Source organism: Monodelphis domestica, chromosome 1 (assembly GCF_027887165.1).
Source record: "Monodelphis domestica isolate mMonDom1 chromosome 1, mMonDom1.pri, whole genome shotgun sequence".
NCBI classification, from domain to species: Eukaryota; Metazoa; Chordata; class Mammalia; order Didelphimorphia; family Didelphidae; genus Monodelphis; species Monodelphis domestica.
The window spans coordinates 613,753,960-613,780,366 of NC_077227.1; the positions used below are offsets into that span (position 1 = coordinate 613,753,960).

Here is a 26,407-nt window from a genome sequence, read left to right on the forward strand (position 1 = left end):
ACACATACACCTTCAGTTGCTTGATTTTAAACACAATTCACCTACCTGATTTCTTTGAAAACAAAAATTACAGGCCCAAAGCTTAGCTCGATAATCAACCTGACTGAAAGAGAGAAAATAAAGCATTTAAATATATAGAATAACAATTTTAAAGATTAAGTACTGACAAACAAATTTGAGATTCATACTCTTATAATTTAATGAAATAAATTTTTAAAATTTTGCCCAGATTTCTTGATCCAATAACCAGTTTATCATTTAATTATATCCTTGTCACATTTGTGAAAGATCAATTTGGCTAATATCCAACCCAAAAATAATAGCTACGAACCATTTCTATTGAAGTATTATGCTTCTCAAAACTCCTAAGGGTTACAAAAATTATTTCAGTAATGAATTTTTTTTAATGAAAACTGGCCTCCTTGCTATTCCTTACATGCAATACTTCATCTCCCAATTCTATGCATTGGCACTGGCTGTTCCCCAGGCCTGGAATATTTTCTCTCCTTACCTCCAATTCAATTGTCTTTCAAAATTCAGTTCAAAGCCCACCTTCTACAGGTTTTTCTTTCCCTCCCTCCATGAAGCTTGTTCTCACATTGCTAGTATTTTCCCTCTAAAAATTGTATTTTGCACATACAGAAATATTATCATGTTGTCTCATCGATTAAAATGTGAGTTCCTAGAGCTGTGGTGGTGAACCTATGGCACACATGCTGGGAGGGGGCACTCAGAGCTCTCTCTGTGGGCACACACACCATCACTCTAGCACAGGGTTTGCCAGAGTTCATTACTAGAAAGCTAGAGATGTGGGGCCATACTGCTCACCTCCCCCTCCCCATGGGCTCCTGAGAACATTTCTTACATCACCCGCCCCTCTAAAAGGTTCGCCACCATTGTCCTAGAGAGTATGGACTATGTCAGTGATGGCAAACCCTTTAGAGATCGCATTCCCAAATTGCACCCTCAAGCCACCTGTGAGTCCCCACATTACCCCAGACAGAGGAGAGAAGAAGTTCTCATATTGAAATGCTGGGCAGAGGGGCAGGGCATGTGAAAATTGTCTTCAGGCGTGGTGGAGAGGGGGAACGAAACAATCCCCTCTGTGTTGCCGGGGCACGTGTGCCATGAGTTTGCCAACACGGGACTACGGTTTTACCTTTTATCTCCAGTGCTTAATAAATAATAACACATAATAAATTCTAATTAATATTTGCTAACTAACTCAAGGTAATAAACTATATTATTCTAAACAGATGACCTATTAGTCTGTACCACAAAAATACAGCTTTATGTATTTTAATTACCATTTTAATAATATTTTTGAAATTCATACCAAAGTGGATTGAGAACTGCTTTACAAGTTGGCCTGCTACAAAGTACAGGTTCATATTGTACTGGAGGTAGATCTGGGCGTTCTTTTAAGGGAGTGAGTAAACATGCCAGGGGGACGACCATTCTTGTAGCCTCAAGGCGGCTAGATGGCCACACATTCCAACTGAAACGCACACCATCTCGCTCCTCATTTTGTTGAATAAACTCCAGATATGTTGCCATGGTCTAAAAATGAACTGATATAAAAAATTTAATAGAAATATATTTATCACCAGTAATAAGTTCATCTAAATCAACATTTTCCAATTATATGTAGACCTCTCACTGGCCTTTCCCCTTGGTGGGCCCCATCTTCTGAGTCAGGACCAGAACTGCACATTTCACCAAGACTTTCTTTCTAAGAGCACAAAGGGATGTTATGTGTATGATGAAAGATCTGAGCTATTAAATGTTGATATATAAACACTCTTTGCTATTGATCAAACATTGTGTAAATCCATGTGAAATCTCCCTAAACACAAATATTTTAACTAATCAGAAAAGGAAAGACAGCTCTTATCAGTCTGAATAAACTTGCCAATTAATGTTATTTTAACTCGTATCTCTCAACAGATGAGGAGGAAACTGAAAAATTTATGTATTTGCCATGTATACTAAATTCCTTTTTTTAACTGTTCTACATAGGGTACTGTTTATAAAACACATACCTTAAATAGTTGACAATTATATAAGGCTTTAAGATTTACAAAGTGTTTTATTTGTATTCTCTCATTTAATTCTAATAGTCCTATGGAATCCACTCAAGCTAACTACTACTTCATGCAGCCTCAAAGGGTTTCAGCAGAGACCATATAAAAGGATTTAGTTGGGTTGTACTCTAAAGAGTTCATGTGTATAATTTAAATCTGATAGCTCAAGATATTTCTGATATTCCTTTGAGCTCAGCTACCTGTCTGGTCATGGAAAAGTTTACTTAATATGACAGAGCTTAGAGGAAGAAGACCTAGGTTCAGTGCTTGGTTCTGATCCTAGCTATTATCAGCTGAGACTACATAAATATGTTATTAGTAGTATAATTTCCTCCCTCTCTTCACTGTAATACTGGGTTCTATCAGAGTATAAAAATTTGCATTCCTTTGTGAAACTTACTTCCTTGTTCTATTTCCTCTATGCTGCTATTTTGAAGATGTACACAGTCCTCTCCTCAGTTCTCAGGTCATGCCATTGTAGTCTTTAGCCAAAGCTCACAATTGTCAAATGTATAACAAGTATTTTTCTGTAGTGTTTGACTATATGCTCTTTAACTGCTTATGTTCATAATTATAAAAATTCAATCTGTTATGTTAAAGTATTCAGCCTAAATCTTCCAAACCTGGGTAAACTGCAGTTCAATTATGTTTATAACCAATGTAAGGTAAAAGCCTAAGACAGCACAGAATTCAGCTAAGAACCAAATGGATAAACTTCCTTGAGAAAAGAAATATAATGCCAAATTAAGCATCTTGCCAAATTAAAGATCTCATAAAGTGGTCTTTAATGACACTTTCATGTAATGCAAAATAAGAACTAGATGAGAGAAAATATCTCAATTTGGTATTGTCAACTTAATTTTTGAGATCCCCAAGTTTGTTTTGTCCTTGGGAACTTATATTTAGGGGAAGTGTTCATCAAGTATTCTGAATAGGAGTGATAGAAATGCTCAAAACCTCCATCACCTTTGTGGTCTTATTAAGTTTCCCCCATTGTATCAGAGATCCATTCCCACTAAGACAAACACCTGGCAAGAACCATCCTTTTTGTATCTATTACAAAGGTAGGTCATTCCCAGATACCCTAGCCTCTAGCTACAGCCTCTTTCCCAAGCCTGCTTGTAACCAATCAATGTATGTTTGCTGTACTATATTCCCCAAAAGGTATATAAGTCCCCAAGTTCTATAATTCTTTGGAGAATCATCTTTGGTGATGATTCTCTCAGAGATGCTGTCCCCAAAGCCCCAGAGTTTTGACTCTGTGTGGTATTTAGAGCTGGGCTCTGTGTAGCAGAGAAATATTAAGAACATGTCTCTTTTCCTGATTAAAGATTTGGTTTTATGACTACTCTAGTGGTTCTGTGTTTTTCCAAGTTGACAGACAGTAATGATATGGAATTGAAATAACTGGGAAACAATACAATAATAGTAAAAATATTCCTGGCTAGGAAGTCAAGATGACCCAAGTTCAAATGTCTTATATGTGACTTTTGGCATTCACTAATTTAGGCTTCCTTAAGATCTCCTTTATTAGATGAGGAAACTTACGTCTCTAAAGTCTCTTCTAGCTCAAATCTATGATCCTAGAGCAAATATTCCAAGATTGACATTCTTGTATGGTACTACAATTAAAGTATACAACCTAATTATGTCTTCTGAATGGAGATTAAGCTCCTATTCATTACCTTGGTATCAACACAGTCTAATGTTTAATCAATGAAATGTTTCCACACAGACAAAACCATCCAAATTGCAACTTCAACCTTCAGGTAAAAAAGCTAAAAATAACACAAACTATAAGACTGTCCAATAACATCATGCATTTAGTAAATTATGGTTTATGATAAGAGAGACTAGCTTTATTCTTCTGACCCACACCAGAACCTTAGCAGAAATGAAACATTCAGTAATCATTAGATAAGCTGATTTAAGAGTAGAAGAGGCTTCAAGTGATTTACTAGTCATTTAATAGATAACGAAAACTGAGGCCCACATAGGTTAAATGACTTGCTGAAGCTCACATAAGTATTAAGGGGCAGGTCTGGATTAGGAACCTAGGCTTTCTGACCTATTGATCTGGTACTACAAAAGTCAGGCTGAAATGCCAAAAGGGGAAAATTCAAGTAGGAATGTAACCACAAAGATATGTCGTAGCCTGTGTGTTTCCATCACAACTTGACTCAAAGCACTTAAGCCAAAAGGTCAGTTGTCTCCCAAACATGATGTCCCTTTCCTGGTGATAACGAAATCCTTCTGCCCCCTAAGAACGTCGCCCAGAGCTTCTAAATGCTAAGAGTGGGGGTGGCCCTCTCCTAACCTTCCCACCTTTACCAGGGGCTTTTGCCTAACCAGACCAGACTCAGGGGAAGACTCTGTGGGCCCCTATCCCCCTCCGGACAGTCCAGCGCTCCAGTTTGATCAAGGACCGGCCGGAACTAGCCCGTCGAGGCACACACATTACGAGCGCTATGGGCTCCCGTGGAAGGAAAGTAAAAGCCTCTGGGACGAAACCGAGACCACAAGTTTAGGTCAGGCTGCCAGGGTCCCCGCGGCCCTTCATCCCTCCGTTCCTCCCCAGCCCCGGCCCGGAACACTGGTGCCCCACCTACCTGTCCAGCCCCGGCCCACGCGTGTATCTGGTTCCCTCTTCCCTACTTTCTCCTTGCCTGCCCCAGTGGCGATGGACCATCTGTTCCCAGCCCACTCACCTAACCCAGACCGTGAGCACCCAAAGACGGAAGCGACCGGCAGCCGTCCGGGCCCAGCGCCAAGTCCAGCTCAGTTGGACGCCGGTTGGACCGGGCAGCCCGCGCGCGTCAGCGCCACGTCTCCTTCCCAACGACCAATCATAGAGAAGCACCTACCCCGCCTACTGAGAAAGGAAGAGGAAGGAGATGAGGCGAAGCCAGGGTCGCCATGTTGAGTCTGGGTGGTCAGCAGACACCAGAAGCCTGAGCTATCCGCATGTTCCTCTTCGTCCCTCGGGTCTCCGCCCCTAAGCTCTTCAAAAACCTCCTTCAATCAGAGATTGAATTGGCCGTCATCTAGTGACGGAGCTAGCCCAGTTGGTGATGACTGAGACCCGGAGCTGGGCGGAGCGGACCGCAAGGAACTTGGGAAAGCTGACTGTGGGCGCTGGGAGACCGGGCGGGGTTCCTATTTGGCTTCCGAGCATGTTAGAGAATTGGAGCTGAAAGGAAGGAAGTTCTTGGGGCTCCGGGGCCAGCAGGTATCCAGACCCTTTTTGGCGCTTAAAAAATAAGAATTCCTTGACATTTGAATATTATTGAAAACCCCCCAAAGCCTTTGTTTATGATAGATACAGCTATTGATATTTACCATATTAGTCGTTAAATGTGATAAATGTAAAAATATTAACTCATTAAAAGTTCGAATTTTCACAAGTTCGAATGATTAACATTTTTATGAAAAATATATTTTCCAAAGCAAGAGTAACATTGTTTTTTACATATTTTTGCAAATGTCTAATTTCTGGTTTAATAGAAAACAGCTGGATTCTCGTCGTTTGCCTTTGAATTCAATCTGTTGTTAGAATCTAGCTTTACACAGATATGTAGTTGAAAACTAGGATCATTTTTAAAAAGCAAATAGTCTTGGTGTTATGATAAAAATAAGTTCTTAAAGACACCCTGAAATGGCTTTGAAACCCTCTTTGAAACTTTCTAGTCCAGGCCAAAGTTCTCATATCACAGATGAGAAAATTAAAGCTTAGAGAGGTTCTTGGCACAGATTCCAGAATCTGTGGATTATATACCAGTTGTCCCCTAAATCTGAAATGCACTTCTTCCTCACCTCTGTCATCAGGTTTCTTAGCTTCTAGTCAGACCCCCCAAATACGCCTAACTTAGGAAGCCTTTCCTGGCCCCTCTTAATTCTAGTGCCTTTCCTCTATTGATCATCTCCCATTTATCCTTTCTTTAACTTGTTTGTACATAGTTGTTTGCATATTGTCTCCCTCAAAATAAAAGCTCCTTGAGGGCAGGAACTTTTTGCCTTTCTTATTTCTTTAGTACAGTGCCTGCCACATAGTAAGGCCTTAATAATAAATATATCTACTTACCTAATAGACTCACATTAGCAGAAATGGCAGAATTTGAATTTGAAAGCCAGTGTCCTTGGCCCTAAATTCAGCCCTTTTATTTCTTTCACCAAGAGCAAAATTTTGGTTTGGAGAAGAAAAAAAGCTTGAGTGGAAGGAACCCTGTTAAGAACTATGTTGTGTAGTTGTCACATGCATACATCACATGCTTAATGTGACCCCTCAGGAACATTTACTCCTTGTATTATGAGGAAGGATGTGCATTGTAAGAAGAAAATTTAATTAAGCAACCTTTAATTTGCATTAGTTTAAGAATACCTTTAGTTTGATACCTTGTAATTGTGTGATTTCTAGCAAGAATAAAGTCCCAAACAAGAGCCTATGTATATAACCAAATTAAGAATGTAGTCCCTGTATAGAATCCAAGTTATAATCTCAAATCTTTGTATTACCATATTGATCATAAGTAAATTATTATGTTAATTCCTAGGTGTGTGAATCTGTCTTTACTTTATATCAAACTAATTCATGTAAGAGGCAACAGGGACCAGTAGGTCACCCTTGATCATGGAAGACAGGAGCCCTCAAAGGCAGAGGCCCTTTAAGGGCTTTGGGGGGTTGGGGATTTGGGGGGATTTCCTCTCATATCAAGTGACCTCTTAAATCTTCCTACCCTACTCTGTAAGTTCCTCTTTTTGCCTTTAAAAACCTGTCAATGTCAGTGATCAGGGACTCAGATTCAGCTGGGGAATCTGAAGGTCTCTGACTTGTTTGCCTTGCCCACCAAATAAAGTCAGACTTTGCCCCTTTTTCTTTCAAGTGTTAGCAAAATAAAACTAGCAACAAGGAAACACATTATTTAAAAGAACCATTCAGATGATGGATACCTCCAGGAAAACTATTAAAACTAAGTTCCAGAGCAGCCTGGGGCAGAACAGACCTGGACTCTCAAACAAAAGCCTTAGGAATAGCATCTAGAGCCTATTGACATCAACCTGGAAGTGGAAATACAGCCTGACAGCTCACTACTCCTAAAGGAGTTATAGCTACTGAAAAAGCAGAAAAGAAGCTTCCTGCCATCATAGTCCTTGGCACTGTCAAATGGATCAGCATGAGAAACTGATATGATTTTATCAGTATAAAGGACATCACAGAGATAGCATTACATTACCACTTGCTTGGCTGCCGCACTCTAAAGATCGTGGGACCTTTCTGTCTCACTAGCAGCAAAATCTTCCTTGTGTGTGTTCTCTCCCGTTTGAATGGGAGCTCCTTGGGAGCCAGAACTATCTTAATTTGGATTCCCAGCACTTTGCACAAAGTGCTTACTTAATAAAGGTTTACCAACTTCCTCACCAACATATCCATTCAGTTGCCAAGGCTTGTTACCCCTATCTCCAGATCTGGAATTAGTCTTATTATCAATGCTCAGATGGCTAGTACCCTGATTCAGACCCTTTTCACCTCTGAAATAATCTCCTAATTAACTGGTGTCTCTGATTCAAGTCTCTCCTCTTCAATCTATTTTCCCCCTCTAGTGCCAATAAGATATCTATATCAATAGATATATAATAAACACTTTGCTATAAGTAAGAACTATAGAGATATCTTCCTAAAAAGCTGATCCCTGTCACTGCCCTGCTCAAGAAGTGCCTAGTTTCTTTTCAAAGATCAACATAAGCACCATCTTCTAACATAAGACCTTACTAGTGCCTCCCCCTGGAAATCAGTTTATATTGTGTATCTATTTTGTACATGATTACACTGATAATGCTATTTACTCTGAAAGAACATAAAGGCCTGGAAGGCAGGAATTGTTACATTTCTGTCTTTATAAAACCACTGCTGCACATAGTAAGCATACTTTTGGTGTCAAAAACTTAAAAATGAACAAATTAAGACAATATTGTATATATTCACGGAGATGGCCTTCAGTTACCAAAGGCCATCTGCATATCTGGCCAGTCCTAATTCTTGCAAATGTTTTCAATGCAAAAAGATGATATATCATCAAACCCAGATAAATTTGTAGCAGTTTATTAACAGGGTGCTTTTAGAGATTAATTTTTTAGTCATGACAGTTTTTAAAAACCAGCTATTGTGTTATTAAGGCAAGGAAGGGTCAGTTACAATTTGTGTCAATATAGAATCTCAAAATTCTTAGTGATTTTTTTAGTCACTGACAATTTACCAACAAAGGAAATAGTTTTCCCAACTTTTTAAATACTGGGGTCAACTTCATTAAAAGGAACTTTGGCTGTGTGACCCTAAGCAAGTCATTTAGCCCCAATTGCCTAGTCCTTAGAACTCTTCTGCCTTGGAACCGATACTTAATATTGATTCTAAGATGAAAAGTATAAAGGTCAAAAAAAAAGAAACTTTGTGCCCCAGAGTTTATTAATTGAGCTATTACTAAATTATGCTTAATAATGGCATTCTAGCAATTCTTCCTTGTTTTATCAACAGGCTCATTCTTACATCAAAAATCATCCTAGAGTAGGCCTGGAACAAATTAGATACTTAGAAACCAGGCAGAGGCAAACATTTTGTTCAAATGCATTGCTTATTATAAGCAATAAATCCTTTACCTGTAACCTCAAACTATCAGATAAAAAAAAGTCATGATAAGATTATTGGTCAATTAGTTGTATATGACTCTTTATGACCCCATTTGGGTTTTTTTGGCAAAGATATTGGATCCATTTGCCATTCCATTCTCCAGTTCATTTTATTATACACGAGGAATGGAGGCAAACAAGGTTAAGTGGCCCACCTAGGGTCACCCATCTAGTAAATGTCTGAGGCCATATTTGAACTCAAGATGAGTCTTCTGACTCCAGGCCTGGCCCTTTTTATCCTCTGTGCCACCTGGCTGCCCAAAAGAGATTTAGGTGTTGATAATGATGACAAGTCATGAAGACATAAATATAAGTCCTGCTATGTGATGCTGGGCAAATTACATGGGTTCTCTAAAATTATAAATTGCAGAATAGAATCTTATCTGCAATGATAAAAGGAATTTCCTCACAGGTCTACCCAAAAATAATTTGTATAGCACATAAAGGTTAACAAAGTAATAAGATGATAATTAAAACCATAGGAAATAAGTTGATATCTATGTTGGGCAAGCTGTAAAGAAGCCATCTTTTTGGAGGGATTCAACAAAAGTTTTCGCTTTGACCAACATTTATACATGATCACTATGTACAGTACAAGGCACAGTGCTAGGCAGGCTACAGCTGCTAGATTATGATTTAATCACTGTAAGGACTTGTAGGTGCTGGAACTCATTCCACCAAAGTAAATGGAAACACAGCTTCAACTTTATAATAGAGCTGCTTTAAGCCCAAATACTTGCCCCACTTTCATCTGTCCAGAGGGACTCAGCTAGTAAGTGCCAAAGGCAAGATTTGAAGGTCTTCCTGACCTGAGATCTATTAAAAATTCTATTCAAAATCCTGTTTTCTCTATCAGGTAGTAGATATTAAAACATTAGTGGAGGGGGCAAAAGGGTGGTTCAGTGGATTGAGTCAGGCCTAGAGAAGGGAGATCTGGGTTCAAATCTAGCCTTTGACATTTCCTATTTCCAATTTCCTCATTTTCCTCAATTTCCAATTCTTTGCCACCATAAAGAGAACTGCTAAAAATATTTTAGAACATAGGGGTTCTTTCTCTTTTTCCCTGACCACCTTAGGAAATAAACCTAATACTGATACTACTGTATCAAAAGGTGTACACAGTTTTATAACTCTTTGGGCATAATGCCAGATTGCTCTCCAAAATGGTTGGAATTCACAATTCCACCAACAGTGCATTGGTGTCCACCCCCATTTGTTCTTTTGATCATTCATTTATCACTTCAGCCAATCTGACAGGTGTGAGGTGAAATCTCATGTTTTGTAATGCTGATATCTTAATCTCATCACATCTAGGCAAAAGAGGAAATAATATATACATAAAGAAGGGCAAAAATTTGCCTAACTTCTAAGGAAATGGATAGGCGGGTGAAAGATAAAAGTAGAAGAGGGTCTTTTAGAAAAGTATATAGATTAAGAAAATAGAGGGCAAGGGGATAAAATAAGGAAGGGAATGTTAGGGGAAAACAAAAGGATAAAATGGAACAATAGAGGAAGATGACTTTTCAGAATTAATTTTAAAATTTTCAAGTGAGTTGACTATTGGGTCAACTCAAAACAAGCCACAACTAAAAGCTGTTTTGCTTTTTTTTTTTTTGAATGATGGTTTGCGCATAAAATGTTTATGCAGTCCATTAGAAAAACATAGCAAAATAAAATATGAATTGACATCATACTTGTTTGACAAACAAGTTTGAATAGGCCAAGTTGGACTTAATTGCTGTTTTCTCCTCAGCAAAGTCTATTATGTGAGCCCAGAAATCTTTAGTAAGATAAAACTCTTTTAAGGGCAGATCTTGAGAAAGATAAATCCTTTTGCAAGCCTCAGATCTGGGTAAGAAGTGACTTCACTGTTCCTGGAACTTACAACCATTAAGCAAACAGATCAGCCCAGGTAATTCATCTAACAGCTTTTTAAATAAATACAATTTAAAGATGACCTTCTCAGAAATGTCAGGACTTTCTTTTACTGAAAATCTAGGTTGCCAGTTAAAAATGAGTAATCTGAATGGGAACTCTGGAAAAAATAAATTAAATGCCAAAAGGAAAAAGCCCTCATCTTTCTTTCCTTATAAGAATTGTATCACTCTCACATAGAATATCAGTGTCTATACCTTATTTCTTGTATGCATATACATTCACTTTCATACCTAATAAAGCATATTTATACTTAACTATTAAAAAAAAGTTTAAATTCATGATTCACATTAAGTTCCTGTGGGAAGGCAAGCTTTTATATGTAAAATCTGTCATATAGCTTACTATCTGAAGGAGTCAAGGCAGGATAGAAAATTTAGAACTCCAAATTTTTTTTAACTAAATGTCAAAAAAAATTTTTTTTGTAATTGGGGGAAAAATAATTTTTAAAAAAGGCAAGCTCTTACGACATTTTCCTGAAAGAAAGCATTTATTAAACACTATGTGCAAATATCTCATTTGGGCTCACTACAACTGTGAGAAGTAGATGTTACTACTACCCCCCATTTTTCAGTTGAGGAATATAAAGCTGATAGAGGTTAAATGACTTGTCCAGAGTCACACAGCTAGGAAGGGTCTGACTTTTTTGAATGCAGGTCTTTCTGATTCCAGGATGAGCCCTCTCTCTGCTTTGGTCCCCTAGGCTATCCTGGGCCAGTTACTTCAGTGATTTATGCCTAGAAGCAGCATGACATGGTAGATAAATAGGTCTGTAGACTTGGTAATAGATTATTTATTAAGAGGTATTTATCTCAACTAAGCCACTTATGAGCTATGTAAGTCTATGTGAGTCACTTATACCTTCTTATGTTTCAGTTTCCTCATCTAAAATGAGAGAGGGCCTCCCCATCTTCAAAGGTTCCTTCTGGCTTTAAATCTATGAGCCTGATCTACCTCAATTTCAATTCAAGCATATAGTACAGGGGTCCCCAAACTTTTTACACAGGGGGCCAGTTCACTGTCTCTCAAACCGTTGGAGGGCCGGACTATAAAAACCTAATTCTAATCCTAACCCTAACCCTAAACAGGCAGCAGCATACACAGTGCAGAATCCCCTCCCTCAGATCGCCTCTCACCATGCTGACTTCCATTGTACAGCCACATAATCTTTTGGGGGGGGGGATCAGGAGGGGGAGGGGGCTCATTCTAAGGCACCACGTAAAGGGTTATGTCACCGGAAGTAGTATTGTACATAAGCGATGCTGCACTTTGCGGAGCTGCCATATACAGTGCTCCTCTCATTGACCTCCAGTGAAAGAGGTGCCCCTTTCAGAAGGGCAGAGGGGGCTGGATACATGGCCTCAGAGGGTTACATGTGGCCCACTGGCCTTAGTTTGGGGACCCCTGACATCCACTGCAGTCTAGTGGTGGGCCTAATAACAACAGTAATTCTGAAGTAGTAATGAGCATAAACAGTATTTCAAGGCAGTTGCAACAACTGCAGTGTGATATGAAAATATCTGTTTTCAGTTGGTATCAAAGTCTGGGTTACTGTTAATTATAGTATGTCTTGCTACCTACATTTGGAGGAAATGCTAAATTTAATTAGAGGGTAGTGAAAATTAAAAGTAAAGTTTTTTCCCACCCAAGTTCAAAAACCTTTTGAAAAGTCAGTATATTCCAGGTTAAGGACCTCTAAAATAAAATAGTCACTTAATAACTGCTCAATTTCATCTTGGACTGTTCTCCTCAACTGTTTTCTTGAATTAAAGGCAACCTTCCCAATATCTTAATTCCTTGAAAAGGACCATGATCTTAAGTAGAGAAGATACATTTTTTGGTTCTAAATTTGGTCTCCACCATTAATCCATTTCTCCCAACCTCATCTTAATTTTTTTGTTCTTGACCTCTTAAACCTTTTCCTAATATTTTTTCTTAATATTTTCACTTGAACTAAAAAGGTTTTTTTAAAAATGCTTTCTCAAAAGAAAGCAAATCATAATAGGAAATATTGATTGTGTGTGGGAAGATCTTGTTAAATATAGAGGATGTCATACAAAAAAGGCAGAGAAGAGGGCAGGTACAGGATCCAACCATGAGATACTGAGCAGTATAGTTTGGAAAGAACAAAAATCACTCTAAGCTAAGTAATATATAATAAGCTGGGAAAAGTAAGTTGGAGTTCGATTGTAGAAAGTCTTGAGTGCCAAGCTAAGTTGCCTTGGTTTTATCAGCATGGCTTCATCAAGACAAATCATACTGTACTAACTTTATTTCTATTATTGGCAGGATCATTACATTCATGAGAGTTAGAGTAACATGGTGGTTGGCTACAAAGAAGACCTTTGAGTCAAGAAGATGGGTTCAAATCTTCCTACTAAATTTATGACCCTGTGTGTCTTGTAAATCAATTTTTAAATTAAAGAAACCCTCAAAATTTTAAGCTGTAGAGAAGTACAGATATGCATGGGTAGAGGAAAAATTGTGGGAGTAGAAATCCATAAGAAAAACTTATTAATTTATCATTTGTTTATATGGGTATATGATTTTGAGGTTTGGGTTTTAAAAGATTACTCTCCATTACAAGAATGAATAATATAGAAATAGGTTTTGAGTGATAATATATGTATAACCCAGTGGAATTGTTTGTCATTTCCAGAACTGAGGATGGAAGAGGGGAGGGAGACAACAAGAATTATGTAACCATGGGGGAAAAAATGAAAAAAGAAATCACCTAGTCGACTCCTTCATTTTACAAATGAGGAAACATAGTCCAGTAGAAGTTATATGAGTTGATTGAGAACAGAGGGATAAGAGGCAGGATTTGAAGCCAATTCACCTGATTAAAATAAAACATTATTTCTTTTGCACTATATTGAATGACACATTTTGTTTAGGTTTTAGCAAACCATTTGATAAAATTTCTCATGTTCTTTTTTGTGGGGAAAATAGAGTGATATTCATTAGATCAGTGTGTCAAACTCAAATAGAAACAGGGCCACTAAACTCTAAATAAGATTCCTGTCTGGACTGACACAAAGCTGGGAAGCATAGTTAGAACATTAAATGGCAGAGCAATGATTCAAAGGTATATAAAAAAAGATTGGTCTGAATCAAATAAGATGAAATTTTAAGGACTTAAATGTAAATTCTTATTCTTGGTTTAAGAAAATCTATTTCACAGATACAAATAGGGGAGCTGTGCCCAGATAACCATTTGTTTGAAAAAGATTTTAATGGATTATATAAACTTACAGTGTGATATGGCAGTCTAAAAAACCAAGGCTACACCTAAGATTTTAGGTTTCATTCATCTCTCTTTTGGGAGGCAGTGAAATATGGTGGAAAAAGTAATGAGTCTAGAGTGAGAAAGGATTTAGGTTCAACCTACCTCTGACATTTAATACCTTTGTGACCTTATGCAAGCTAAGGCTTCTGTAATATGATGAGATCAAATTATGTGACTAGAGAGGGTTCTTCCCTGTTCTGTATCTGTGACTCCATGGGTATCAAATTTTGTTCTGACCTTCACACTTTAATTTTTTATATCTTGCTTCATTTCTTCTATTCACTGTCAAGAGTCTTTGAAGTTGACATTTAAAAAAATCTACTTGTACTAATCATGGAATTACTTATTTTTTCTGTTTAACTTTTGAGATTCCTTTTAATCCATAGCCATGGATGTCTTAGTCCAGTGAGGGCGAATCTTTGGCACAGGTGCCAAAGATGGCACACAGAGCATTCTCTATGGGCACTCAGCTACCCTCCCAACCCACTCCCCACTCCCCACCACGCAGAGTTTATTACTAAAAAGGCAAAGGGACTCTGGTGGAGCAGCTCCCTTCCCATTCTCTACTGTCTGATGACTTTTTCATTTCATCCACCCCTCAGTCCAGCAGCCCAATGGGAGCACTTTCTCCCTTCCCTATATGGGGAAGGGGGGAGCAGGGTACACCTGGCACAAAGTGGGGGGAGGGGCACAGGCACAGCACTCAGTCTAAAGGGTTCACCATCACTGTCTTAGTCATACATGTCTTCACTGTATTAGGAATTTTCCTCTCTTTACTCATGTCTTCAGCCTTAGCCTCTTATTGGTAGTGTCACAACCACATTTTGACTCTTCTTGCATTCTTAGATTAGGTGACAAGGCTCTGGTCTTGTTTCCTCTGAATTTTGGGCAGTGCTACTCCTGGACTAGATCAGATGGCCAGTTCCTGGTCTGTTTCCCTAACTTTTTCCTCTATCTTTGCCTATGACAATAGATCATGCTATATTTTCTGTCATAATCTTTGGCTTCTTCTTCCTTCTTCTGCCCATCACAGGTACTGTCCTTGTATTTATTTCCATCTTTGTCTCTCTCACCTTGCATAATTATCCACCTGAAGTTTGTTTTGCCTCTTACAACAGCCCTGAAAGGTCCCAACTAGGTTTTTGAGATAATGCTGCCTTTGGACTTCCAAAAGGACACTTGGTTGTCTTTGCCTCACCTCGATTTTCTTTATCTTCAGATGCAACTATTAATTATTAGACATAGCATTGTTTTCAGACCTCTATCAGAGTTCCACAGACTGGGCTGTGTGAACATCTTTGCCCCATTTTTAATCTCCCTTGCCAGTCACCTCCTGTGAGCTGCCTTTGACCCCAGTTATAGCTCCAACAGAACGTCAGAAGTTCTTCTGACTTTATATACTTCCTGGATGAATTTGAGGCCTGCATACAACTATTTTTGAGCAAGGAAATGATATATTCAAATCTATGCATTAAGAAGAACCAATCCTCAACTGTAGGGTGAAGGATAAGGGAGTGAAAGGAGAAAGAGATTGGAAGCCATAAGACAAGTTGGGCCACCATGATAACACTCTAAGCAAATGTAATGAGGGCCTGAACTAAGGTGATTGCTGTAAAATCAGAAAGAAAGGACAAGTTTGGAAGCTATAACAAAGGTAGAACAAAGCAGATTTAATAATTGATTGGGTATGGGGAGCAGGGTATGAGGGAGATGGAAGGGTAAAAGGTCTAGTCCATAAAATGGATATAAGTTTGAATATTATCTTTTTCCTATATGGACACTTTGTAGAATTCAGTAAGTAATAGTTATGCATCTGGCAAATACAAAGCACAAAGAAATGAATAATAAAGTCAAATAGGTATTTAATTTGCTGCTATATTAACTTTAGGATCAAAAGAACAAATATTCCAGTTTTTCTGCTATAACATGTCATATGTTAAAAATCACCACACTCTGCAAACTCACACAATAAAAATCACAGAACTTACAGTGAAAGTGAAGTTGGAGGACAACATTTAAAAATGTTATTAGGAACACATAAAAAAGATAGGAGCCTAATAAAAATGGTTACACAGTTTTATACATGTTAAATAGTTAAGAAATACTATAATGAATAGTGGCAAGATCCACAGGGATACTATTCAGCCTGCATTCACATTTCCCAGCTATATTTGAGGGCAGTGGAAATATCAAGGACTAGAGACTAGGGCCTCAGTCAAGGCTGAAAGTGTGTGTGGGAGAGAAGAGTCCCTGAGTTCAATAGTCAGCCTTTCTCTCCCCACAGCTTCTACTGCAACAAAAGACATACAATAAATATGAAATTCTCCCTTGAAAAAAGGACAGATATTTTGCTTGTGGACATGGAAGTCCACAGAATTGTAACTTGTGAATTACTGCAAAGTTATCTGAAATTGAATGGTAGATGAGTGTTATTCATTGTCTTCTTGTCTCTATGAGATGAAATCAAGAACAAGAAGACCAAAATTCATTGTGTTGAGATTGTTCCCTAATATATCAATCACTCTGGAACAAATTGACATATTCAAAATAAGCATTTTAGCAGAACTGATTGTATTAAGAAAGGAGTCTTTAGTGAGAGAAAAAATAAGCTATATGTGAAGAAAGGCAGTTGTGATTTAGTAGAGTGCCACTAAGATGGAGGGTCAAGTCCCACCTCTGCTATATACTGGCTATGTGAGCTAGAGCAAGTCACTATTTAAAGGAAATCACAGATTCATTACCTTAATCTTATTTTAGAGATAATAGAAATTTGGTTTTATACCAGTAGATGCTGAAGTTAATCATATTACCAATAACAAGTCATTTACTAGATGTAAAATTTGCAAGAAGGCAGTGTTGTTGTGTAGTGGTAGACTGTTGGGTCTACAGTCAACAACATGGGACTTCAAAACTTATCACTGTTATCTTCTAGCTAGCTGTGTGATCATAGGCAAGTTGCTGAGCCTCAGGCAACTAAGATTATAAGTTAAGTTATGTTGGTAGGTGCCAAAAGGAGAGAGTTCTTGCACCAAGAAAATCTAAAAAAATATTAGCACTATAATTAATATCCCTGATTTAAAGTTTGCAAAGTGCTTCATACAGATTCTCTTCAAATAGCCCCCTAAAGGAGGTAGGACAAGTTTCATTTTTCATGTTGTTCTGTCATCTTATTCATGTCTGACTCTTCATCACCCTGTTTGGGGTTTTCTTGGCAAAGATATTCGAGTCATTTGCCACTTTTTTCTGCAGCTCATTTTTCAGATGAGAAAACTGAGGCAAACTGGGTTAAATTACTCCGCAAGTAAGGGTCTGAGGCAAATTGAACTCAAGAAGATGAGTCTTCCTGACTCCAGGCCCAGCACTTTATCCACTAGACCAGGATCCACTCTCATACTATCCAATACCTAGCTGCCTTAGAAGTTTTATTATTGTCATTTTCTAGATGGAGTTATGGGAGTCAGAGACTGTAAGTGACTTTTCACAGAACTGCTAAGTGATCAAAGGATCACAGAGCTGCCATCTGTTAGTTGCAGACTAACTTTAATCAGTTTATATGGTAGAATATCAATTTTTCATCATTTATGACAGATTCTTCACTTATTACTTGCAGGAAAATGTTGTGTCAATAGTTTTTGCCATAATCTTGGTTTCAACTTACTCATGACGGTATTTTGTTTTATTTTTTTTAATATTCATTTTTTTGAGTTCCAAATTATTTCTTTCCCTCTAACTCTTTCCCTATCCACTGGGGGGGGAAAACAAGCAATACACCTATTCTACATGTCATCATGCAAAACATATTTATTTATTAGCCATGTTAAAAAAAAAAGCCCAAAAAAGTGGGAAAAAATGCTTCCATTACTGAACTCTGAAATGAAAAGTCTTTAGCTAGAGTGCTACTATTTCCAGGACCTATGGCTGCAAAGACTACAAGTCCCATGATGCCCTATGCTCCTGCTCTCTCTTGATAGGTACAGACTTCCTCAGGGGAGAAATAGAATTGCGCTGGGGAGAAACATTCCCAGTTGAAATGATGGTTTCTCCTAGCAAGGCTGTGATTGTACCTGGAAATGGAGGAGGTGATGTGGTGACCCATGGTTGGTACGGATGGGTAAAAAAGAGACTGGAGAAGGTAAGACTTTGGGAAATGTGTTTTTCCTTTAAGAATTAACCAGGCAGTTTTTTTTACTCCCTCCCTAGCTCATTCCCCGGAGAGTTGGGCATTGGTCACCGGCAAATAATTACTTGTTTTCTCAGCTTTCTCTACTGCATGTCATATTTATGTTTGTTTTTTTAAAGAGGGAGAAGCACTGGCTGGTAACCAGTTTTCTGAAATCTCTGCCCCAAAAACTTTGCTGAAGACTACCCATGGAGACTTAATATTCCCACTTTGAAATGATCATCACAATGATTTACATTTATAGAGTGCTTCACAGTTTAGAGAAATCCTGTGAGGTAGATAGTACAACTGTTATTGCTCCCATTTCACAAATAAGGATCCTGAGCCTCAAGGAGGTAAAAGATATGCTTAGGGATGAGGAATCAGGACTTGAAGCATGCTGGCTGGTTTGAAGGCTTCTGCAGAAAGTCTTTTCCAGATCCCCTATAATGCTAGTGCTTTGGGGAGGCGAGGGTTTGAGGAGAATATTTGCCATTTACATTGAATGTACTTTTTTTTGTGTGTGCATATTTTCCCCCCATTAGAGCATGAGCTCCTCAAGGGCAGGGGCATGTTTGCCTTTCAGTACAAGTCAAATAGAGAGTGCTCTAATAAATGTCTGTTGACTGTTTCTACCGCATCATACTAAAGAAAGCAGAACAGTAAATTTGCTCAGCCCAATCTAGTCCATTGTACATATTCATTTACCTGGTAATAGCTCAGACACTACCTCCCCATTGCCTCTTTCCTCAGCCTTTTTGTTTTCTCTTCGCAGCTCTCATGCCACCTCAGCCCCAGCCCCAGCCCTTCTTCTCAAGTGAGAGTATTGTATTTAGTAAATAACTTGTCTCTTTAAAGGTTGCCTGAAGTTTAGTAGGTTGTGAAGTTTTCTTGCCTAAATAGCACAGAATATCCCCAAAGTCTTAGTGTAGTTCTAAACTACTAAAGCTTGGGACACCCTGTACTTTGCTTATAGTTTCTCTAATGTACCTGTCCTCTTTCATTTTCCAATGTAACTTTTTGGAAACGCATTATATCCCCTACTAAGTAATAAGCGCTAGCAGGGCAGTCTTCAGATCCCTAACTGTGAGCACTGTGTTCCTAGGTATATAATTAAATTATCTGCTTTAAGCATATACAGGGATTATTTAGTAGAGTTTTAGAGTCATGACCAAAAACTGGGGACAGAAGCACTAAGAAACATTCAGAGCCCAGAGTGACTTGGCTATTCTGATCAACACAATGATCCAAGACAATTCTGAGGGATACCAGAGAGAGAATTGATGGAGTCTGAGTGCAGACTGAAGCACACATTTTTAACTTTCTTGATTTTTCTTGCTTTATTTTAGCAATATGGCTAATATGAAAATGTTTTGCATGATTTTAAATATGTGCTCTCACATTTCTTGCCTTCTCAATGGCTGGGGGAGAGGTGGACAAGAGGGTGAGAATGATGAACTCAATTTTTTTTAAATGCTAAAAAAAATAAATAATAGATTAAAAAAAAAAGAAATACACTGTCAGAAGCATGGCTTATCTTTTTTGGAAGTCTGTCAAAAATGCCCCAACTTTCTCCATTAGAAGTTTAGTCCAATACCATATTTTGCTTACTCTAAAGCAGCTCTCAGTTTTATTTTGGGTTAATCAGTCCAGGCCCCTATGTCATATGTATGAGTACTGATAAGCCAGAGTATATCCAGAGGAAGGCAACTGGGGTGAAAGGCCTTGTGTTTATGCCATATGAAGATCAGTTGAAAGAACTGAGGATATTTAGATTGTAGAAGACTAAGAGAAAACACGATGTTGGTTCCCAAGTAATTTAAAGGGCCATCATGTGGTAATGGCATATATGCCATTCTCTTTGACTCTAGAGGGCAGAACTAGAAGCAATGGGTAGAGAGTGCAAAGAGGCACATTTCAACTTGATGTCGTAAACAAAAGCAATTAGAACTATCCAAAATGGAATGAGCTGCCTTGAGAGGTTCCTCCTAATTGGAAATCTTTAACTCAAGGTTCAAATGATCACCTCAGGAATGTTCTAGAGAGAATCATTTTTCAATTACAAGTTGGATTAGATGGACTCAGATATCTTCCCTTTGAGAGTGTGTGAGTGAGAGAGAGAGAGAGAGATAGAGAGAGAGAGAGAGAGAGAGAGAGAGAGAGAGAGAGAGAAAGTGCTCTGGACCAAGCCAAACTTGGAGTTGTTCTATTGTTTAGGTTCAAGACTGGAATGAAATGAGACACTCATAGTCCTTTTAACACTAAACAAAAAGAGGTTTACTTAACAGTAAATAAAAAGTATAGTCAACAACAGAATTGATTCATTTGGGCAGAAGTCTCCCTGCCTTCATTTTTACCTTAGTGGTATGCCTGGATGAAAGCATTTCAAGCCTGAGGAGCCTTCAACTGCTACTAGGCTTTCACACTTAGGCTTCTAGGAAGCTACTCTACAGTTTTAGCCTTACTGTCCTGGGCCAATTTAATCTTAAGGATGATTTCATTGTCTTTTAGAGAAAAGTAACAGCCTATATGTTAGGGACTTTGGTAGATAGTCCTCCTACCATAGTCTGTGTATCCTTTCCCTAAACCTAGCCAATATTTATTACATTGTAGGCACTAATAAATGATTAAATTAATTGATAACTGTAATATTCAAAATCATGTTATGGAAATTGGCTAGTATTAACTAATTAAGTTGATTCTATGATTTCCTTCTCTTATAGATACCGGATTTTCAGTGTTTATCTCAAAATATGCCTGATCCAAGTAAGTTTTCATAGAAAAATAAATGATTCCTTGAAGGATGAATTTTCAGTTTCTTTTGAGGACAATTACTATTGAATCAAGAGGCAAAACTCAATTTTCCAATTTTTTCTTAAGCTTAATTTTTTATTCCATACTTTCACAATAGTTAAAAAAACTTGTTTAAAGTCACATTTCTATGAGGAATAAAAAAATTATATTTGGGGACAGTATGTTTCAGGATGTGCTTAAAAAGTATACCACTATTTATATACTGATTATATAGCTGTATGTTGCTTTACAAATGAGAATTTTTGGACAATCTATTTCCTTGATCTGTGACAATTGGTTTCTCATGAAAACACAGTAATATAAAACTAACTGTCAGATCACACTTAACTAAACCATCTAGCACCAAAAAATCCTTTGGCTCTGATTCTGTGTCCTGATTTGTTTAATATATAAACCCTTTTTTGGGGAAATTATTATGCAATTTTAAGAGTTTATGAAACTCTACCAAGCTTGCTAAGAAGGGTGTCATGGTCTTAACCAATTATAATTATCATTATCATATTAAATTACATTTCATCTATATGCTTAAAATCAGTTATAGCTCGAGAAAGTATTTGGCTGCCTTTCATGGAGTCTGAATTCCACTGTGATGAGAAGACAATCATCATAGGACATAGTTCTGGTGCTATTGCTGCAATGAGGTATGCCTACTTGTAAAGTAACTCATGACTATTATCCATACCTACAAAAGTACACCTGAACATCTTCTGCTTGGCTGCTTCTTTGCACCTTAAGCTTTCAGTTTCTATTTGGCATCTAAAGCCCTAAGCAACTTGATTCCATTCTGCAGACCAAACCATATCCTTTCTCCGGCATATATTTTTTGATTCAGTCAAAATGACATTCTTGCTATTTCTCACACTCCATGTTCTGTCTCTATCCTTTTGAAAAGGCTATCTTACCAGCTTGGAATTCCCTCTCTTCTCACCTGCTATTCTGTAGCTATGTAGAAAAGTATAATTAGAAGCATGTGACCTCTATCACTAATTTTCAGCTTTAATACATAATAACAGCAGTTATCCAATCCAGCATACCTTTCCTTTTATCCCACAGAAAAACTAGAGGGTAGAAAAGTAACAAGCTAGGTAAGCAGTTTAGGGCTGGGTTTCTTTCATAGTTCAGAAGCAGCTTAAAGTATCATATTAGTTCTGCATTAAGGAATTGTTCACTAAACACCATGATCTTCTAGTCACACAAACTCAAATTAGCAATGTAGTAAAAGAGGTCAAGTGCGAAATAATAAAATAATGGCAAAATGAAAATATGTAGTTGCTACAATGGGATATCTGAAAAACAAAGATGTTGCTTTCTGGCAACTTATCCCAAGTCTTGTTAAACTGCATTTTCTCAAGATGTTAGTTTATAACCTCCCCAGAGCCCTATTCTGAGGCCTTACTGTGGCACAAAGGTGACCTTGGGCTCTCTGCCACTAGAACAAACTCTGGAAGATTCTACAAAGCCAAAAAAGATTTGAATATTGGTCTGGCAACAATTTGTCTGTTTTTATCAGACTAGCCATTTTTGGAGGTTGGCTATAGAACAATGAATTTTTTGACTTTTTCAATGCTTAAATTTTTTTCTTATTGCTATCTTTGGTGTTTAGATGACCATTTCAAAATATATTCTTCACCTTTTTCTTACCCAGAAAGTCGTTCATCTCTTATACCAAATAAAAAAGAGAGAAAATGGTATATTAACTAACATACTATATACTCTATTTCCACCTCCATGTCTCCCACCTCTGCAAAAAAAGGGGAATATATTATCTTCTGTCTTCTTTGGGGCCCAGCTTGATCTTTACACTTATGAAGTGTTTAGTTTCTATTTTTGTTATGTTCTTTCTACTTGAATTATTATAATAATTATATACAGTGCTTCCTGGTTCTTCTTATCTTACCTTATGTCAGTTTATATATATATATATATATATCTTCCAGTAAGTCCCTATATTCTTCTCTATTCTTTATATCCATCTTTTCTTAAGACACAGTAATATTTCATTACATTAGTGTAATACGAATTGTTGAGCCAATACCAGTTCATCTGTTGGACATCTATTTGGTTCTAGAGTTCTTTGCTAGTATAAAAAGTGTGACTATGAATATTTTGGTGTACACAGCACCTTTCTTTCTATCTTTGATTTCCTTGGAATTCTAGAAGTGGAAGGTACTGGTCAAAACATCTGAGCATTTTATTCACTTTCTTTGTATAATTCTAAATTGCTTTCCAGTGGACCAGTTTACAGTTCTTCCTGCAGTGTTAGTGTACCTGTGTTTCCACAATGCTGAGTCAAAAGGAATTAACTATTTCCATATTTTATGGTCTTTACTAATTTCCTGAATAGGAGATAAAACCTTTCAGCTGTTTTGTTTTCATTTTTTATTATTAGTGATTCAGAGCAGTCTTTCATATACTTATTCATAGCAATTCTTTACAAAACTCTGTTCATATATGTATGTTCCTTATCCATTAGGGAACTGAATAAATGATTGAAAAAATATGTATTAAATAGAAGTGCAAAAAGACAAAGAGACAAATGTTCAATAAATATAAATTACAAATCCTTCTCTCTAGGAGTTTATATTCTCATAGGGAGAGAAGTACACATTAGAAAATTGTGACCCTCTGGGCAAAAAGGGGCACTTTGATGCTAAAAGTTGCTGCAAAGGTAGGCCACTGGGGAAGAGACTGACTCACTTCTTCCAGGAAACAGGAACAATGGAAAAATTGATTTGATCAAGATTCCAGAACTGAAAGAAGATGGGAACAGAGTTGAAAAGGGTACCTGGGGAAACTAGGAATTTAGTGAGACTACTCAAAGGATGGCACAAAAGTAGGGAGGGAAGTGGAGCATGGCAAGAACCTTCCTGAAATTGTGGGCCAATTGAGAAAGCATAGCTAAGTGATGTAATGGATGGGCTGTTGGGCCTGCATCAGAAAAGACTCATCTTCCTGAGCTCAAATATGGCTTCAGCTACTTACTAGCTGTGTGGGACCTGTGACCTTGAGCAAGTCACTTAATCCTGTTTGCCTCTGTTCCTTATCTATAAATGAACTGGACATGGAAATAGCAAATCATTCCTGTGTCTTTGCCAAGAAAAATCTAAATAGGGACATGAAGTCAGAAATGGCTGAAAAACAACTAAAAGAAACAGTGGAAAATCAAGATCAGAAGATGGGGATGGAGGTGGCACAGCAGGGCAGAACTTCTGGGGATGAAAGGGTTAAATTCCCAGGAAAATTGTATTTGGCCACTGCTACATTTAAAGGTGTTCTACTGCAATTATAAAGGACCTGAGTTCTGTTTTGGTAAAGGAGATACCTTCATCAATTGGATTACCAATTTTTGTAGTACTGAAAATTAGTTTATAAAAGCTGTATATTTCAGAAGCTCCCGAGGCTCCTCAGAAATATGTTCTACAAAAGCAAATATAATCTAGTAGCCCAGGAAAAGTAGCTTGGCCACAGAAGTGATCCTAAAATTGTTTGCTGCTGAGATTTTCAGAAACCATTTAGCCTATCCGTTTGCAGACAATTTCAACAATTAGGCATTGTGTTAGAGATTGAGTTTCTTTCTTTCTTTTTTTTTTGAGAGGGTGGATTCAGAGGATTGGATAACCAATTGTTTCATTAGAGGCTTTCTGGAAATAAAGTAACAGATTTAAGATTTTTCTTTTGATTGGTTTAGACCAACTCCAGGAAAGAGTTGTGTACAAGCTCAGTTAATACTATTTTCTTTTCCCCAGGTATGCAGAAACACATCGTGTATATGCTATCATATTAGTGTCTGCATATACATCAGATTTGGGGGATGAAAATGAACGAGCAAGTGGTAATTTAGGTTTTATTCCCTTCCATCTCTACTGATCTACAATTTTCTTTTTTTGTCTATTTTCTCATTTATCTCTGTACTTCTTTCAAATCTTAATTGATAAAATTTTTACAACTCTACAAATCTTGTCAAATTGCCTAAAATCTTCATTTCATTTTTTCTTATTTTGATCAAATAATTCTTCTTTTTATTTCTTTAAATATTTCCCAATTACATGTAAATTCTTTAACATTTGTTTTTGAAAAATTTGAGTTCCAAATTCTTTCCTTCCCTTCCACCTGTTTCTTACCCTTGAGAAGACAAATGATATTGATTATACATGAGTTTATTCCTCCCCTGAGATATGTGGCTAATACCAACTTTATGCTTATGCCATCTTTAACATGAGAAGACAGCTTAAACTCAATTTTATTATACCATTCTAATAATCATGTCAAATCTGATCCACATTGATAGAGACCAAAATGTATCATATTTACCAATGCAATGAAAATAATGGGGAAGGTGAGGATGGAGGGAGCAAAAAAGCAGGGAATAAATTTGTACTTTTGAACCCAAGAGGGGAAGCAATGAAAATGTAAACTTTTTTTCTTCTTTTCCTCACCCAAGGAAGCATAGACTATAGAAATGCTAAGCTACTGACCGAGAGGTCCTGGCTTTTTGAAGTTTCTCATATATTTAGGTTGGGATACAATATAGAAAGTCTCAAAAAAGTCTCTCAATGTAGAAAACTATTTACTAATTATTCACTGAGGGAGGGATGTTAGGCATTTTTAAGCACAAGGTTCTTGTTATCTAATTAGTCTATGGGCACAGGAGAGGCTTAGTGCTCTAAATAGGTTTATGGAAATAATTACCTCCCTCATTTATAATACAGTATTAAGCTTTATTGATTAGGGTTCAAAAGTAGTACATTTGTCTATACTCAGAAAGTTCAGGTCCTCTGTGTTTTAGCCGGAGCTTTGAAAGTATCTGGATAATACGAAAGTCATTTTTCTCAGATTTATGAGGTTTTTTTTTTTTAATTTCTCTGCTTCATAGGATACTTCAACCGTCCCTGGCAGTGGGAGAAGATCAAGTCCAACTGCCAACATATAGTACAATTTGGGTCCACTGATGATCCTTTCCTTCCTTGGAGTGAACAACAGGAAGTGGCCAATGAGTTGGGAGCCAAATTGCACAAATTCACGGACCGTGGCCACTTTCAAAACACTGAATTTAATGAACTTGTCAATGTGGTGCAATCAATGCTGAATGTACCTGCTTAGAACTCTGTCAGCCTGCCATGACCAGATCTGTACGTAATAGTCTAGACTCTCATTAAATGACAATAAACAGTAGAGATTAAGTATTATTTACCAATTACTTGGCAAAAGCAAAGTTCAGTTGTTTTGGTGTTCTTTTCCATCCAGGTTTGCAAATAATTGTTCCAGGTGCATGAAACCTCTAAATTGTTAGCAGTGGGCAAGGTGGGGGGAAGTTGTAGAGCCCGATGTACAAGCAGTGCTTCTGGGAAGTAGAACCTGACAGGAGGCACAGTAATTAACCAGGGCTATTTAGAGATACCATGGAGTATCGTGATAAGCTGTTGGTCTGTAGACTATCCAATATTCTGC

General features: G+C 37.5%; 2 protein-coding genes across 4 annotated transcripts in view; one reads left to right on the forward strand and one right to left on the reverse strand.

The window, feature by feature from the left end:
* The window catches only part of SEC23B (SEC23 homolog B, COPII coat complex component), a 37,712-nt gene extending 32,633 nt beyond the window's left edge, over positions 1-5,079 (reverse strand). The window contains exons 1-3 of one of the 3 annotated variants that reach the window (XM_056813850.1): positions 4,949-5,079; positions 1,337-1,571; positions 46-103 (exon numbers count right to left, since the gene is read on the reverse strand). In XM_056813850.1, the coding sequence (XP_056669828.1) occupies positions 46-103; positions 1,337-1,557 (279 nt within the window). In that variant the 5' untranslated portion in view covers positions 1,558-1,571; positions 4,949-5,079. Of the gene's footprint in view, positions 1-45; positions 104-1,336; positions 1,572-4,693 lie in introns of all 3 variants that reach the window. The other 2 variants (XM_007476644.3, XM_001374098.5) reach the window with 2 other exon arrangements.
* A 98-nt stretch (positions 5,080-5,177) lies between these two features.
* Positions 5,178-26,171, forward strand: RBBP9 (RB binding protein 9, serine hydrolase). The gene is made up of 6 exons (XM_001382068.5): positions 5,178-5,313; positions 17,958-18,118; positions 20,869-20,911; positions 21,495-21,600; positions 24,706-24,791; positions 25,833-26,171. Exons 2-6 carry the CDS (start codon positions 18,017-18,019, stop codon positions 26,057-26,059), a joined length of 564 nt encoding a protein of 187 aa, XP_001382105.2. The 5' UTR covers positions 5,178-5,313; positions 17,958-18,016; the 3' UTR covers positions 26,060-26,171.
* The last annotated feature ends 236 nt before the right edge of the window (positions 26,172-26,407 follow it).

What these genes read in the sequence shown, in the direction of transcription:
- RBBP9 (XM_001382068.5), top strand. Translation starts at nt 18,017, where the DNA reads ATGATGGTTTCTCCTAGCAAGGCTGTGATTGTACCTGGAAATGGAGGA. An exon ending in TCAAAATATGCCTGATCCAA is followed by an intron (nt 20,912 to 21,494) that starts GTAAGTTTTCAT and finishes GCTTAAAATCAG; the next exon opens with TTATAGCTCGAGAAAGTATT. An exon ending in TGAAAATGAACGAGCAAGTG is followed by an intron (nt 24,792 to 25,832) that starts GTAATTTAGGTT and finishes TCTGCTTCATAG; the next exon opens with GATACTTCAACCGTCCCTGG.